This window comes from Excalfactoria chinensis, chromosome 7, assembly GCF_039878825.1.
Source record: "Excalfactoria chinensis isolate bCotChi1 chromosome 7, bCotChi1.hap2, whole genome shotgun sequence".
Taxonomy (NCBI): domain Eukaryota; kingdom Metazoa; phylum Chordata; class Aves; order Galliformes; family Phasianidae; genus Excalfactoria; species Excalfactoria chinensis.
Genome location: NC_092831.1, coordinates 23524923 through 23540688, shown reverse-complemented (window position 1 = coordinate 23540688; position 15766 = coordinate 23524923). Strand labels below are relative to the sequence as shown.

Below are 15766 nucleotides of genomic sequence, written 5' to 3'. Positions count from 1 at the left end.
AAGGTTAGAAACACATGCCTCCCCAAGTCTGCAGGCAAGCTGGGGCGGGAGTGCAGCTTACATCCCATTAGTTTCACCAGTAGGTCAGTTAAATGCATCTGTTTAAGCTAAAAAGAAGGGATTTTACTGTGTTACTACATTCACACTGAACAGTCCATGCAGTACGAAAACCTTAAGCAAAAATATTGTTAATCTTTTCCTGCTGACTTTAGTAAGCATGATCCAGGGGAGAAGAGAGGAGAATGTTTTAAATGCCTTTGGTTGCACAAACCATATCATTTTTACTGTGTGAACTGGACACCTAAGAAATCTGGGTGTATTTAAGAAGTTGTAGCAGAATAGCTATGAAGTAGAAGTAATAATTCAACAAAGCCCCAGCTCTTAAATCGCAGGCAGCAGCTACGTATTGTTTAGAACTTTGAATAAGTGTAGATGACAACAAAAAGTACTACAGTAGCATGTGCAAGATATTTTAATAAGCAAAGTGATAATTATGGCAGACCACTATACTTCCATACTGTGATTAAGTATCTATCTGTAACGTGTTTAGAAACACAAAAGTAAAGATGGTGAGCTAATTCAGTGTCAAGTGCTATGCCATTGGCTTGGCACTTTTGTTCAGGCTGCTGGCATCCAAGATAACAGTACTTTCCTACATCCTGTTTTGTCCCTGAACAGATGGAGCAATGATCCTGTTACTGAGAACCCGACTGTAAAACCTGAAGCGGAGAGAGCCGTTCCCCTGTCCAGGTGAAGGCCAAAGCTGACACTGAGTTAGTTTGATTTGCAAGGCCTCCCCTTTGAACAGCACCAAATGCTATCAAACACAGCTTTGAGCACCACTTAAGACTCCAGCACAGACAAATATTCTTCACCTTCTCCAGTGCTGGCCAAGGCACTGGGACCAGTTGGCCAGCACAGAACATCAGAATGCCCTCCATCTGATTTACAGGTGAGTTTGTATAAACAATACTTTCTTCAAGCAGCAAATATAAAAATAGCTCAATGAACTTCACACCAAGTCCAGCAGATTAACTCTGGATTAGATGTTAAGTGTTAAATTGTATAAATTCTGTTTTACAGCTCTTGTTACATTTCAGGGACTGAAATGTTAGGCAGCTGTCTGAGCTTTTTATGACAGACTGATAATTGTTTCCTTCATAAATGTGCACCGTACTCTTATCTATATGTTCTACTTGAAGTTGCACAGTGAATTTTTTTTTTTTTTTTTTTTTTTTTTTTTTTTTTTTTTTTTTGAGCAGTCTTCCTTTTCACTTCATCTTATCACTGTAATGTTTTTTCCACATGTGCGTACTACTTCGGAAAGACAAAGGACATAGTTCTCGTAGGTTATCAAGTGAAGCAAGAGTACCCCCTTTGGGTAACGTGCAGTCACTGCAGAAAGTATTGCAGTTTCCCTTCATGATTATTTGGCTATAGTTATGGCAGAAAAAAGAATTGTGTCTGAAGATCTGATTGTACTGCAGGAAAAAAACAACAGCCTGTTGTTTACTAATACAGGTATGTTCAGACTTTCCAATGTTCTTGCTAAGCACGCCAGAAACTTCAGCACAATTAAGGTATTTTACCTGTAAGTGTTATCAAGAAAAGATGTACCGGTTATCTCTGCTCTGTCAGTTCAAAGGTCTGAAGTTGTTTTGAATGTGTAGGCCTCTGCCAACATAATAAATTCCACCAAGCTATTCTCTTTTAATACACAACTGAGCAGAGAAGGTGCATCACAGTATACAAGGAACAAGCTGCAGGGGGGTTTGTTTATTTTGTTGGGAACAGGGAGCAAGAGTCAGTTTATAAGGATGCGACAAATGTGTTCTGAGGCTGGAAGCCTCAAAATGTATTGCAGGAGCAGAGCAGTGGAGCAAAAAAAGTTCAAAAGAATAAACGTACAATGGCTGGAACCACTTTTGTCCCAACCTTCTGAAAGCTGGGTGAAGCTGATTTCTTAGGGATTTTTCATGTACTTTTGGATTTTTTTAAATACATTCCTTAGGCCGAGTTATTTGGTAGAGCTTTTCATAAAGGTTAACGCAGAAGATAACGGGGGCAGGATGTTGGATAAAATCCCTCTAATGCTTGCTTGTAGGCCAGGTTCCAACTCTGGTGAGTTCAAAACTCTGACGTAGCGCATGAGGAGAGAGTCTGACTTAGGGAATGGGGGAGGGGGAAGTGCCTATAAAATTATGGCATTTCAGCAGTGATAGATAGCAGGATACATTCCAGGTTAATCAAGTAGTTGTTTCACTAAAGAAACCCTGCTCTAACAGCAGACATTGACTTTACAAACTTTTCTAAACCTTTAATACTTCAGTAGTAGTAGGCAGTTGTAAGCAGTTTTTTGCGTATCTTCTATTAAAATCAGTCTGTTATTTAAACAGGAAAAGGAGACGTAAAATGGTTGGTTTTCTTTAATTATCACACAAATTTACTTCAGAAAAAGGGGAAACGTTTTCAGAATAGATTTTTCCTTTCAAAAACTCAATTGCACCTTCATTCGTCAATTCTTGAAGCTTCTCGTTCAGGACCTGGAACAAGGGAATACAAAAGGAAACATTATTTTTAGTACCTGCAGTAAGCCTACCCTGCCTCATAAACCAAGCCTTCACTGCTGGCAAGGCCACAGGGACTTGCTGTATTTTGCAAGTTAATTTGAAGAATCATTTATGTTTAAAAAGAAAGAAAGAAAAAGAAACAACAAACAGCAATTAAAAAACCCACAGAAATAAGCCAGAGTCGCATGGAATTTTAGATACAAACAATTCAGGGGCTTTTTATTTATTTATTTATTTATTAGTTTCTGAGCAAGGTAATATTTATTTCACTGCCAATGCTAAGTGGTAACTTGTCTTTCAGAGCTCTTCTGTTCTTTATGACACAGCCACCTTCTGTGCAGATATGCTATGCTATTATCACTTTGATGAAAGCTCATAATTCCCCTTAGAGCTTGTTCTGCCAAACGTTCTCATCACTGTGCTGATAATACAACTTTAACAAGAGAAAACAGGACTCTTCTTACCAGAATCACATGATAGCCCAGTTTATTTAGATGCTGCTTCTTCATTGCAAGTTTCTCTTGGGGGTGTGTTGTACCCGAACAAAAAGCAGACGGAGGAACAAAGAGAAAAGCCAGTCTACAACCAAAACCATAAGACAATTATTCAATGATGTCTTTTAACGGCACAGAATACATAGGTATCTTTCTGCTAGGCTAAGTATTAAGCCTGCATGCATTTCTTTATCCCTTTTTTTCCTCTGTACCTCACAAAAGTTTACATTTTACCCAAACTCCTAGAGCAGAATTAAGTCCTTAGATTTCTATTTGACCTATAATAAGAATGAAATAGCTCAGTCTAAATTCTATATTTTGATAGCTTGTGCACCTGTTTTAATCATGTACTAATACTCAGGGTCAGCTACTTCTTGCCATTAAACCTACTTAGGTAAGGAGGCCTACTTAGGCCTCTTCTCTCGTGTAGACAGTGACAGAACTAGAGGGAATGGTTTCAAGCTGCGACAGGGGAGGTTCAGGCTGGACATTAGGAAGTATTTCTTCTCAGAAAGGGTAGTCAGGCATTGGAATGCACTGCCCAGGGAGGTGGTAGAGTCACCGACCATGGGAGTGTACAAGAAACGTTTGGATGTTGCGTTGAGGAATATGGTTTAGCTGGGAAGTATTGGTAATGGTTGGACTAGATGATCTTCTAGGTCTTTTCCAACCGGAAAAATTCTGTGAAACACTTTGGGAGTCAGGCAGATTTTGTTATACAATTCACTAGCTAAAGCAAATTGCACAAAATACATTGCTGTACAGCGATCCAGAACACAACTGTAAGTTACCCAATTCTAGTTAAGGCTTACTGAAATGATGGGTGCCCCACTTCAGTTAGCAAGGGGTTGTTTTTCTCACACAAGATGATGCTTTGTGTTCCAATAGTATTTCAGCAGCTGAATTCATTGCAAAAATATTCACTGGGATGCAAATTTTGGAGACTTAGAACTGATTTTTTTTTTAACTGGACATAGAAATACTTGGTATTTTATACCATATTTTTTTTTTTTTTTTTTCCCCAAGATTTTATTCGTACTTCAAAATCTGTATCTACCATATAGGAGGTTGAGACATTCCTTCCTGTGAAATTTCCTGCCTTGCTCTCTGAAATGAAATTAGCTTCTGTCAGAAGGTAGAGAGCTGGATGCGTTGTTTTTCTCAACTCAGCCAATGTGTGGCAATTTCTGTATGTAACTGTGAGCGTAAATAAGAAACCATCTATTTTGCTTCTGCAAATCAGTAGAAATAGTAACTGGATAGAATAAATAAGCAAAACTAGCTTGTTAGTAAAAAAGAAAAAGGCACCTTTGAACACTTATGTCAGCTTGACTGACTGTTGCATTTACTGAAAGTACTTCTTTTCTGATTTCAAAATCTGAAAACAAAACATTTGAAGAAGTTACCAGACACTGCCACTGCTGTGTTTCTAATATCTGTTCTTGAGCAATTTATTGATTGTTCAGATTGGTTGCAGGGAGGGAAAAGCAGCTCCAGCTTGGACACCTCCAGGAAAAAAGAAGGGGTGCTTTGTTTTTGTTTTGTTTAGATTGCAGACATAAATTTATGAAAATACAATCTTAAAGAAACTTTGATCTGAGTCTGTCAAACCTACTCAGATTGTCCTGTAGTCTGATTCCTAGTTTGAAATACTTAAGAAGAAAATTAGTACAAATATCACGCAAAACCTAGTAATCTGGGTTTGCTAGCAAAAACAAATCAAAATGTGCAAGAAACCAAATGTTATTAAATGATCATCCTGCAAAGATCGTATCCCATTTCATAAATGGAAGCTGACCCCACACATTATCCAGAACTAAAAGGAGAAAAAAGAGAACAAAAGGTAGTGACTTTTTGCTTTTAATTTTGCTTTAGTACTACAACGTCTACTGCCTAAAAACAGTTGGACACGTTGGAATTCTATGCAGTTAAGATCTGCTTGCTGATGCTCAACAAAAAGTCCAAATTAGTTTTGTATATAAAAGCAGTCATCATGTTTTAGTAAACTGATATTAACAGAATATCCTAGAAAATAATATTGAACAATCAAAGAAATCATTTTTTAAATGACTGTCTTCAAAATTTTACCTTTTACTGGCCTGTAGCTTATGCAGATTTGTTACCACCTTATTATTTTAGGGATTATAAATCTACATTAAAAAGTAATGGCATACATGATGGTAATTCAGCTTCGTACCAATATGATACTCGTGTGGCAGCTGAACATTTTGCCAAAACATGTTCTCATCTCCCAGAAGTTCTAGCAGTGCCTCCCGAGCCTTTCTGAGATTAACAGATACTAATGAGGAGTTCTCAGTTGGCACGAACGCAGGCTTCACCAAGGAAGGGCTATCAAGTTCCATACACGTTCTCACAAAGTGAAGCATCGTTTCCCTTCTTTCCTTGTAAAGATCACCTGAAAATGAATACAAAAATTTTACATCCAGTGTATCACCTCACAACATTTTTCATTTTGTTGTCTTTTACAGTCTCTTCAGATTCCAGGAACTAAAGTTGGTTTACAAACATTAAGTCCTCCCATATTTTTACAAATGCCTGAACCTCTGTTGAATATAGAACCCTGACCTCTCAACGCACTTCTACTTTTTTCACCCATCTCACATCCATTTGTGTGCAAACTATTAAATTGTAACCACCATGGAGCCCAAGACAATAAACGTGATGCCCTAGTACATAGTTAGAGAATATGGTGTCACTTAGGTCACAGTTACTGTGCCAGCTTTTTCTTGCAAATGTCATGTTTAATGATAATGGAGTTTGTCTTTTCTAAATTATAAACTTCAGCACAATTACAACAAATTATGTATGGAGATGCACTATGCTTTTAAAGAATATGACAAAGCGAGGCCTGACCTGACACAAGTTCTTCAGAGTTGTCCTTTTTCAGCAGCTGATCGAGTGCACGATGAGGAAGATATCCTAAGATGCAAAGTGAATACACCACCTTCAGCAGTTCTGCGTTGGAAATCTGGGGTAGGTACTTGTTCAAGCAGCTATGAAGAGTCTCATAAAACCTTTCCCAAAAGCAGAAGTATCTAAATACACAAATAAGACTATACAAACTGTGGTTTTCAAACAGTTTCAAAAGTTTCTCTCACAACTGCCATCTAAAGTGAATTAGAATTTATTTAATCTTTCATTCTCCACACACACTCCTACTGTTTTATTATGAAAAACTTTTCACCAAAACTTCACCAAATTTCTTAACCTGTTCACAGTTACAAGAAAGAAAAAGGAGCAACAGAAAAGCAAAAGCGTAAAGTAAGTTCTTCCAATTTCTCAAAACACAATTAGAGCAGATCAAGTGTTCTAGATCGCTGTCACTCAGCAGGTTCACAGCAATTTGCCTTCATATGGATTTTATAAAGGAAGTCTCAGTAAAACTTATTTCTTAATGCTGTGAATATATGCATTATGCTAACTCTTAACAAAAAGTAACAGGAATATAATTAACACACATGACATTTAAATTACTGCAATTACTAGTTTGGACGTGTTTGAAAACTATAAGCCTTCAACACGATCCAACCCCATAATAAGTAGCATATTTTTAATACAAACATCCAGCTACAAATATGCACTGAGGCGCAGAAGAGCGCGTCTCTGATATCACAGAACAGACTTCATTCATAGAAGCAGCCGTTAGGCTAATAAAAGTGTCAGAAAAAGACAAGTCTAGCTTTATTGGATATTAAAAGAACAATATTCCTACTGTGTGCATATCAACAGGTAAATTACAAAATGCACCTACAATAGAAATACAGTTTTATGTCAGTCTTCCAGCTACAGGCCAGCAAAGGGAATCAGCTGCTTTCGCTCTGAAGTTCTGCACATGGCCCTCCAACTTCTCCAGTTCCAAGGAGCTTTGCAGAGCCTGCTTGCTCACCACAGCCTCTCTACCCTTTTCCTGATGTACTTCATCACCTGCGTGGAAAATGCTGCCTTTTGAGACAGAAATCGAAGAGGTGATCCGTGTAGAGGGAAAAAGTATTTAGAAACAATGTCCTGCAGTTCACATTCTCCAGGCAAACCCAGCGCCTGCCACTCCGTACAACACGCCTGTTCGTAGCAGCTAATGGTCCGGGCACGGGGCTACACCTACACAGGTACCTGGCCGCATTCAACAGGTAACCCATCGTATTATTCATCTTTGCCAGCGGCTTGCACATTGATGTGAAATGCTAACTCGAGATCAGGGATCTGAGGAAATCCTACCAATGGAAAATGGTCTGGAAAAAGAACATAAAATCACCGGTGTAAGTCAAGTGGAACTGATACGGGCTCTTAAGTTATGCTGCTATGGAAAAACATAGACGTATGCTGCTATGGAAAAACATATCCCGCAGACGGGAACGGATCTGCAGAGGCTTTCATCGGGCCTCCCGCACGTTAGTCACACGCCGGGTGCCGCCTCTTCCTCCGATCGATGCCCCGGCCGAGAGGGAGAACCGTCCTCCCACCGCCCGCCCCGCAGGCCGGTCCGCTCCTTGCCAAGGCCCCGGGGTCCACCCGTTGAGCGCCGCCCTGCTCGGCAGAGCCTGCCCGGGGCAACCACGCCGCCGTGCAAAGCCCCGCTGGCCGAGCGGCCTCGTGGACAGGGACCGTGCGGCTCCGCAGCCCAAGAGCGGTCACCTGGCCCGCGACGGCGCCATGACACCCAGCCGCTCTCGGCGAGCCTCGCGAGAGGTACGGCAAGAGGCGAGGGACAAACGGTGGCGGCGCGTTGCCGCGCAACGGCAAAGCTACCGTTAGGCGTAGCACGTGCATGGCCAAGCTGGTGCTGGCGGGTGAGGCGAGAGTTCGGGGCTGCGCGGGGCTGCGGCGGTCACTTCTCTCAGCTGGCGTTGCCACCTTTCGCCCCTTCGCTCTCTCTTGAGCCCGCTGTCTGTCCGTCACGCCGCCGCAGCCGCTTTCGAGTCACCCTTATTCCGTCGGGAAGCTTCTCTCCCTGTCGTGCTGCCCTTCACTGGTCTGGTGAAGCACCACTTAGGTGTTGGCTGAAATACTTTTGCTGAACTGAGGATTGTTTGGCCTCTGAAATTACCCTTTTCTTTGCTGGTTAATTTACTTGCCCCGATGCTTTCTGAGAACTCGTGTGGTACTGGTCACGCAGGCTCTGTGTGAATCTGGAACGATTCAAACAAAGCATTTGACTAGTTTGTATCATCTAGCGTCACACAGCCTTCTTTTAGCCATGCTGTGTCTGCTCCCACAGGTCGGGCGGGCTGCCCACAGTATGCCAGAGCCGAGCTCCTGGCCGACTACCTCCAGGCTAACCTGCCAGCCTTCAGCGTGCACAAGGTGGTTCAGCACCCCGACAAGTGGGAGGTAAGGAGCACAGATCCAGATGTAGGGGCTCAGCACTCCATGGGGAAGGAGCACACTCACCTCTAGTGGGTCTTAGCGTCCTGTATTAGCAACTGGGTAGGCAAGCACAGGCATGGCAGAGCCTTTGGCTACGAGTGCCAGCCTGATGATAAGTTTGAATGTTGTGATTCTGCTATTCTTGTCAGTCTTACCACAGGATATGGGCATAAAATGAGAGCCATGTAAAACTATGTTTAGTTGATAGGAAGCTGAAGTTTATCATTTCTTACTGAGCATATGTAGCTATTTAGCCTGCTGCTCGATAATTTTTTGCGTGTTCTGTATATGCTTCCACTGTCATCACGAGCATTTCTGGCATTCAAGGGCTTTGCATTACAATAGGAGTATAAAATTGAATCTCATGTATTTGTTTACAGTATGGACAGGCCTCTCTGAGTACTTCACTGTATGCCCACTTGTTCATTCTACTTAAAGACAGTTTTACATATTGCTGCATCCACAGTGTGGACCCTATTAAAAAAAAAATAAGGGGGGAAAAACTGCAGTATTACTTAACAAGACGGACAGTACTGTGATGTTTTTACCCATTTTACTTTGCTTGACACCCCAGTGAGTAGCAGTTAACCTCTGCAGCCTACTTACGTCCCACAGAGGGTACCTGCTTCTTATCTACTTACATTCTTAAGGAATCCCAGGATTCCTTGCTGATTGCAGCATTTCTGAGTTCAATATCACTAAGAGAATAGGGCAAATTACAGCAATAAAGCCAAGTGGAAATTAGTTAGACCTTTCGCTCTGTTGCTGGAAAACTATAGTATGTCAGTGTAACTTTTTGTCAGTCTGCCTTTGTTTGTTTTTGCATGCTGGTATATGGATAAGTTTTAAACATTTGTAACTATGTATTGAGAGGAAATAACGTGTAAAACTGTAACATATAAATGTTAACATGCCAACAAATATTAAAACCATCTGGGGTGATGTTTGCATTAGCAGTGGCTTCATGATGTTTGTGAAATGAATGGATGGGAGCACAAATGGTCTCCAATCATTTGGAGAGAACTGTTGGACCGTGGAGGCAAGGGCCTGCTTCTGGGAGGACTTAATGAATTTCTGGAACATGTTCAGGTAGCGAGCAATTCTTAATACAGTAAACCCATCATTTACATCTCCTTATAACATCGCTGTTTTTTGTTCCTCCTTCAAGTGTAAAAGCTATCCTTTTAAGTGTTTCCTTGCTGTGTTTGAGCTGTCATTTGATTAGAGAACATTTGCTTTTGTTCTTAGCACTATTACGGTATCACCTCAACAATACCGACTGAGGAAATGTTAGGCATCGCCAAGGAGAACCTAGAGGCATACACAGAGTCTGAAAAAGAGCAGGAAGAGATTAGAAGTCTTATCAACCCTTTGCAGATCTGGATCACCAGGTTAGAGTAAAAAGAGTACAATTTTCACTCCGTTTCAGAAGAATACAATTTTCCTTATCACATGAGGTATAACCAGATGAAGTTATATGTGAATCCATGTAATCTACTGATTTGTATTAGGTCTCTCATCCCTCACTATGAGCAATCAGTGTACGAACTGAAAAATATTTCTAGTTTCATTGCATTTTGTTCCAGTATAAGCGGCTGATGTGAACAGGTGTCAGTGAGCCCCCCACATCACCTTGTGGAAAAGCAAGTATTTACAAAATAAGCTGTAATGCAACTATTTTACATTAAATATTTTTGGAAATATTTAAATAGTCTTTTGCAGTTTTAGCTATAGAAATGTATGTATTTCCCCTACTCCCATCAAAAATACCTAAAGCAAACAAACAAATAAATAAAACCTTCAAAATGATGGTTCTTTAGCGACACTTTTAATTGACAACATCACTTGAAATGTATAGGATGAAAAAACTTCAATTGGAAAAATATTCCAACTTTTTAATTTTTAACACATTAAACTGGGAGATCAATAAAGGATCCAATCTGGTTATCTTTTTAGACATAATCAAATGCAAAGGCAGGATCTTTGTGTTTATTGATGTAATGCTTCTGCACAAGCAGTGTACAGTAGTTAACTCTAATTCATCTATATCCTTTTTTTTATCAGTGCATCAGCTCCAACCTGCTATCAGCTTATCCCTCTGCTGGCAAGTGGTGACGTGTTTGGAATGACCACGGAAATTAGTATCCATTTGCTTGATGATGTCCAGTTTAAGGAGTGTCTTTCTGATATTGTAATGGAAGTTGAAGACATGGCATTCCCACTCCTCCGTGGTATTTCAGGGCACACTGAGATGGATAAGGCTTTTCTTCAAGCTGATGTTATCATTGTTCTTGATGATATCCTTTTTAAAAGAGGCACTGAAACCCTTGAGAACTGCATTAGAACAGTGTGTGAGATCTGTCAAGTGTACGCTCCCCTGATCGAGAAGAATGCCAAGAGTGGAGTCAGAATAATTTCAACGGGAAAAACATTTGTAAACCTTAAGGCGATGATGATTATCACGTATGGCCCATCCATTAAGCCTGAAAATGTCATTGCTGTTGCAACATCCTGGGAAAGTGCAGCTAAAGCCATGCTGGCCAGGAAGTTGAATATGAACACAGCAGGTGAGCATTTGTGTGTTCTGAGAGCATTTGGGGTATTCAGTGGCTAGGCATCTTTGAGAGCACATATTTCATAGAGCAGTACAGTTGATGTTTATGCAAAAATGCAAGCACAGCAGTGCACCCACTGAATTGCACATCTGTACAGAATGGCAGGGTGTGACTAGCAGTTGCTACCGTTCTCTTTGCTTACCGATGTCTGAATCTCTGCCTGATCCCATAAAAATCAGTTTTCATGCTAACTCTCATACATTGCCCGTCTATTCTTGTGTCTGTACTGTGTTGGAAATATACTAAGCTGGACTGAGCTGTGTGGCAGATCGGGATCTAGAACTTACAATTGCATTTGCAGTCAGCAGTGTGTTATTTTGTAGAGACACAAATTAGCTGTGAAAAAGCATGAAAATTAAAAAGAGTGAAGGGAAATTGTGTTATAGCATTATTTCTGGGTTAATTGGTTTTCTTTCTCAGATTAGTAGCCATAACTTGGTCATATTCACAGAGTTCTGGACAGCACAGCAGGGCTGTGTTCCAACAGTCTGCTGAGCATCAAGATTCTCTCAAGTACTACAGTGGTAGGAGCTGGTTGTCGGTGACAGTGATATTTGGATATAATATAATATATAATATAGAAAAATAAGTTAGCAGGCAATTGAATTGTCTCTCAACAGTTTATTTAAGAATGTTTTTTTTGTACCAAGGCTGTAACATTTCTTAACATTTTTCTTTTAAACAGTCGGTATTTGCTTGTACAGAACTTTAAGTGGAAGGTTGTTGAAAGTTTGTAGTATGATTTGTTTTGTTTTCTAACAGATAAATATGTACTGGGTTTTGTCTATTATATGTAATAACAAGATATTAATTAAATTTCCATTACAGATTATGATGAGGTTTCATATAATGCTATGGAGAACTTTGATGCGTTTTTCAGATGAAAATATGTTTGCCATTTAAGATGGAAAACTGAAATGAAAAATACTTCATTTTCAAGAAGACTTCCAGAATTCATCCAGTTCAACTTAAGACTGTGAAAAAATTTGTCTTTCTCTTTGTTAATCTGTGTATCTTCCTCTGTTGCAGGGGTTAAAGATGTGATTGTTTGGGGCAACATTACTGGCTGTATCTACATTGATTTGTCACATGCAAAACTTCACAGATGTGACAGTGCTATCTGGGGCCCAGCTAGTTTTTCACGTCCTTTGTTGAATTTGATTTACGATAGGTAAGTACAGGACAGATTTTTTATTTATTTATTTATTTATTTTAAAGTAAAACTAAATAACTTCTCTACATCTGTGCTTATTTGAACTTTTTAATGAGCATCAACAAATATGACTGTTTTCAAGATTTGTGTTTGATTAGCACTGTACATAAAGGAAAACTTGAGCTGAAGTACTAAGTTTGCAAAAGAAGTTGAGTAGTTCCTGCTACTATACGTAGGTTTGATTCCTCTGCCAACTTTGTATGGAGCAATATATTCCTACATAGCAGGCTTTAAGGGGCAATGAAAAGCCAGATAGTGAATTAGATATCTGATATGCATGAAAAGACTTTGAAACAACACTAAACCTATATCTTCATCTTGTACCTGAATTACATTGAATCTAAAGCCCATGGAACCGGTATTGTCAATTTCCCTTAAGATTTGTTAATGTGTGTTAGAAGGAAACATGGCATCTAAATATCTTCTAGAGGAATGAGAAATAGCAGAGAAAAGATGTTTGGAGTGAGAGGGCAGCTGATGTTACAAGTACTCAGGCCTGGATGTGCAGAGCTCCCACTCTGGTGTAAGCCTTCCAGAGTTTACTGGGTAGCAGATATTTCTTTTGTTCTTTACTGGTATTGTGTCTAGCAGGGATTTTGGTGCATGGCTGAATTCTTATGTGAGATAGTAACAAATATAAATATAATTAATAATAGAGGTCATAACTTGAGTAAATGACCTTTCACAGACAAATGGTGCTTGCTGTCACCTCTTCAGCCATTTTTTACTAGACCTTATTTTCTGCCTTCAAGTGCTTTGCCTTCAGCAGTCTGAATAAATTGTAACTGTTACCTTCACTTGATTCTAGTTCTGTTGTCCTCTAGAAAGCTATTCTACCTACAGTCATCTCAGGGCTTCTTCCCCCCACCCTCCTTTTTTGTTGTCAGCAAATGGATCAATTCAGAATTTATGTCTGCACAGAGTTCATTAAGTTCCCGTGTCTGCCACTGTGCAGGAATGTTACCTGCTCATGCAGTAGCCACTGCACTAAGATACTGGTTTCATGGTTCTCCTCCTGGAGAGATTGTTTCTATGGGAATACTTAGCAAAGGTAAGTCTACTTTTGCTTTACATATTCCATAATAACTTCCTTGTAGCCTTCCCCAATTTCTGTAATGTTATTTTTTTACTCTTTCTGTTTTTTTAATTTAATCATAGTATCATTGGAGATTGAGAATTTTTTTCACTATAAGAGCCTGCAAATCTGCACAATTATGCTATCTTGAGCTCATGATTTGATATTCATTTCTTAAAGGCGTCTCTTAAGTTAATACCATCTTGTTGCAGATTGTCACTTAGTCTTTTATGTGATTTTTTTCTTACATGTGGTTTGCGCATGAAGCCTTTGCAACTGTTAGAGCCAAAGGTGTATAAAACATGTTATTCTTGTGAAGATGTGTGGACTGATAAATGGAGTATTAAACCTTGTGTGAAAGAAAAGATCTAAATTTTCTGCTTTTTAAAATGTAAAATTGTTATGTGTCCATCAAACTAAAATTCAGAATTACAGTCAAAGGGAAGCCCTTTAGTCTGTGAATTGTGCTGTCATTGAGATCTTGCACAGTTACAGACTTCTGCAAATTTGCAGGGCTTAATCTTATCGCTGCTGAAAATGTGATTTTTAATCATAAATAATAAGTTTGGGTAATTTTTCCTTCTTCTGCAGGTCAGTTCCACATTCCTGAAGGGATTGTCTTCTCTATGCCTGTGAGGTCCCAGAATGGTAGCTGGGAAGTTGTGACGGAATTAGAACTTAATGAAAAAACACAGGAAGTTCTGGAACGATTATCTTACGATCTGATACAGGTAATGATTTTGTGCATCTGATTGTATGCCCATTCTGCCACCTATGGGTATGCTGCAGTGTAACTTGGAGTACTAAGACCCTTACTGCAGATGTCAGGCATACGCAAACTGTACACATGAGCTCATGTATGTAAAACTGAGTATTAAAAAAGATAAGGTAGTATTTATGTATTTAGATGAATAGAATGTTGTTCTGTTCCCCAAAAAGGAGACAGTAAAATAAGTTTATATGTGGAAATGTAAAATTTGCACTCCAATGTTCTGCAGGCTTTGTGCAAACTGAAATGTTCCCTTTAAAGCTTTTACATGCTGTGGTGTAGATCTTAATTTTGTGTTTTATTCATAGTAGTTCTGTGCCAAGAAACATGTCTTTTGGGAAGCTTATGGCTGCGACTATGAATGAAGGGCAGACTTTTTATAATAAAGGGATTTTTCAGTAAATACAAAATCAGCAAGCATTAATTTCATCATCAGCTATTTGTCATTTAGTGAGACAGAAATAATTTAATTTGGTTAAATATTGAAGTATGAAAAGGTCCCAAATTTCACATCCACCATCAATAAGATATTTGTCATCTTCAGTCACGGTAGTTTATATGTGCCTATTATCTTCATTTGAACATATTCTATTTTTGTGTGAGAAACTTGAGTGAACCGTGAGTTGGTGGCATTAAAACTGTTTTCTTCATTCAGGAAAAACGCATTGGACTAAAGGAAATAAGAGAAATGCATCCTTACAGACCTGATAAAATCACTACTGGAAAAGATATGTGTCAAGGTGGGTTTTTTTCCCCATAAGAGATAACACCAAGTTTTAAGTGAGAATTTAAGTAATAGATTCTTATTTTATGTCCCTTTCTTTTAAACTGAATATAAAATTATTCAGAGAGGAGCATAAATAGCAAGTGCTTGTCTGATATATGCTGAGCACTCTGCAGGAAGGCTGCACAGAAGATCCCTTATTTTTATAAATTTATTTCATGACATTCACAGATAGTGAATATAAAAACTGAGTACGAATAATAGATACAGCATAAAAGTACTAGATTTTTTTTCCAACGTAAAGTGAATATATTTTGTTTTAGGTTAGTATTAAATAGAACATCTTTTTAAACCATGTAACTGTTATAAGAAAAGCACTTTCAGCATATACCCTAGTAAAGTTTTTTGAAGCAATTCTTTACTACTCTTTACCCTCCAGGAATAAAATTGAATTTCTAACAGACAGAGAGGGGGAAAAAAAAAAAAAAGTAAATTGGAACTCAAAGTCCTCGTTTTTTCTGCTTATTATAATTCATTTAATGTCTGCAATCTATAAGCTTGCCAGACAGAAAAGGTTGAGACACCCAAAGAGAGCAGACTTAAAAAAGATAAAGAGCTCCCTTATTGCTACAAAGAAGGCAATCTCAGTAAGAAGCACTCACATCTGTCACTTCTTCCAATTACATTAGATGAAAGATCTTTTCAAGATCACTACTTTTAAAATTATTTACCCATTTTACTTTGCTTACTAATAACATACCAATTTTAACATTAATTAATTCTACAGTACACAATGATACAAGTTTCAACTAAAATCCTATGGAACAACTCCAGTATTCATTGCTAATACTAGTAGCATGTGGGAAGTCTGCAAACTGTATGATACAGCTATGGCAAAGCTCCCTTGAATCCACTCTACTT

General features: G+C 38.9%; 2 protein-coding genes across 2 annotated transcripts; one reads left to right on the top strand and one right to left on the bottom strand.

Annotated features, from left to right (window-relative positions):
- Positions 1-2452: 2452 nt before the first annotated feature.
- On the bottom strand, positions 2453-7742 carry LOC140255124 (FAST kinase domain-containing protein 2, mitochondrial-like). Its single transcript, XM_072342451.1, has 6 exons — positions 7718-7742; positions 7301-7314; positions 5939-6004; positions 5262-5480; positions 3035-3149; positions 2453-2543 (listed from the first exon to the last, which is right to left on the bottom strand). Exons 1-5 carry the CDS (start codon positions 7735-7737, stop codon positions 3076-3078), a joined length of 393 nt encoding a protein of 130 aa, XP_072198552.1. The 5' UTR covers positions 7738-7742; the 3' UTR covers positions 2453-2543; positions 3035-3075.
- Positions 7743-7798: 56 nt separating this feature from the next.
- On the top strand, positions 7799-15319 carry MDH1B (malate dehydrogenase 1B). Its single transcript, XM_072342450.1, has 9 exons — positions 7799-7872; positions 8301-8413; positions 9404-9538; positions 9698-9840; positions 10514-11016; positions 12094-12235; positions 13165-13328; positions 13944-14083; positions 14777-15319. Exons 1-9 carry the CDS (start codon positions 7851-7853, stop codon positions 14879-14881), a joined length of 1467 nt encoding a protein of 488 aa, XP_072198551.1. The 5' UTR covers positions 7799-7850; the 3' UTR covers positions 14882-15319.
- The last annotated feature ends 447 nt before the right edge of the window (positions 15320-15766 follow it).

Coding starts and splice junctions, on each gene's coding strand:
- MDH1B (XM_072342450.1), top strand. CDS start 7,851: ATGGCCAAGCTGGTGCTGGCGG. Junction 11,017..12,093: donor GTTGAATATGAACACAGCAG/GTGAGCATTTGT, acceptor CCTCTGTTGCAG/GGGTTAAAGATGTGATTGTT. Junction 12,236..13,164: donor TTGAATTTGATTTACGATAG/GTAAGTACAGGA, acceptor TTTTGTTGTCAG/CAAATGGATCAATTCAGAAT.
- LOC140255124 (XM_072342451.1), bottom strand. CDS start 7,737: ATGGCGCCGTCGCGGGCCAG. Junction 5,481..5,938: donor CTCTGAAGAACTTGTGTCAG/GTCAGGCCTCGC, acceptor ATTCATTTTCAG/GTGATCTTTACAAGGAAAGA. Junction 3,150..5,261: donor GCCACACGAGTATCATATTG/GTACGAAGCTGA, acceptor TTTTGGTTGTAG/ACTGGCTTTTCTCTTTGTTC.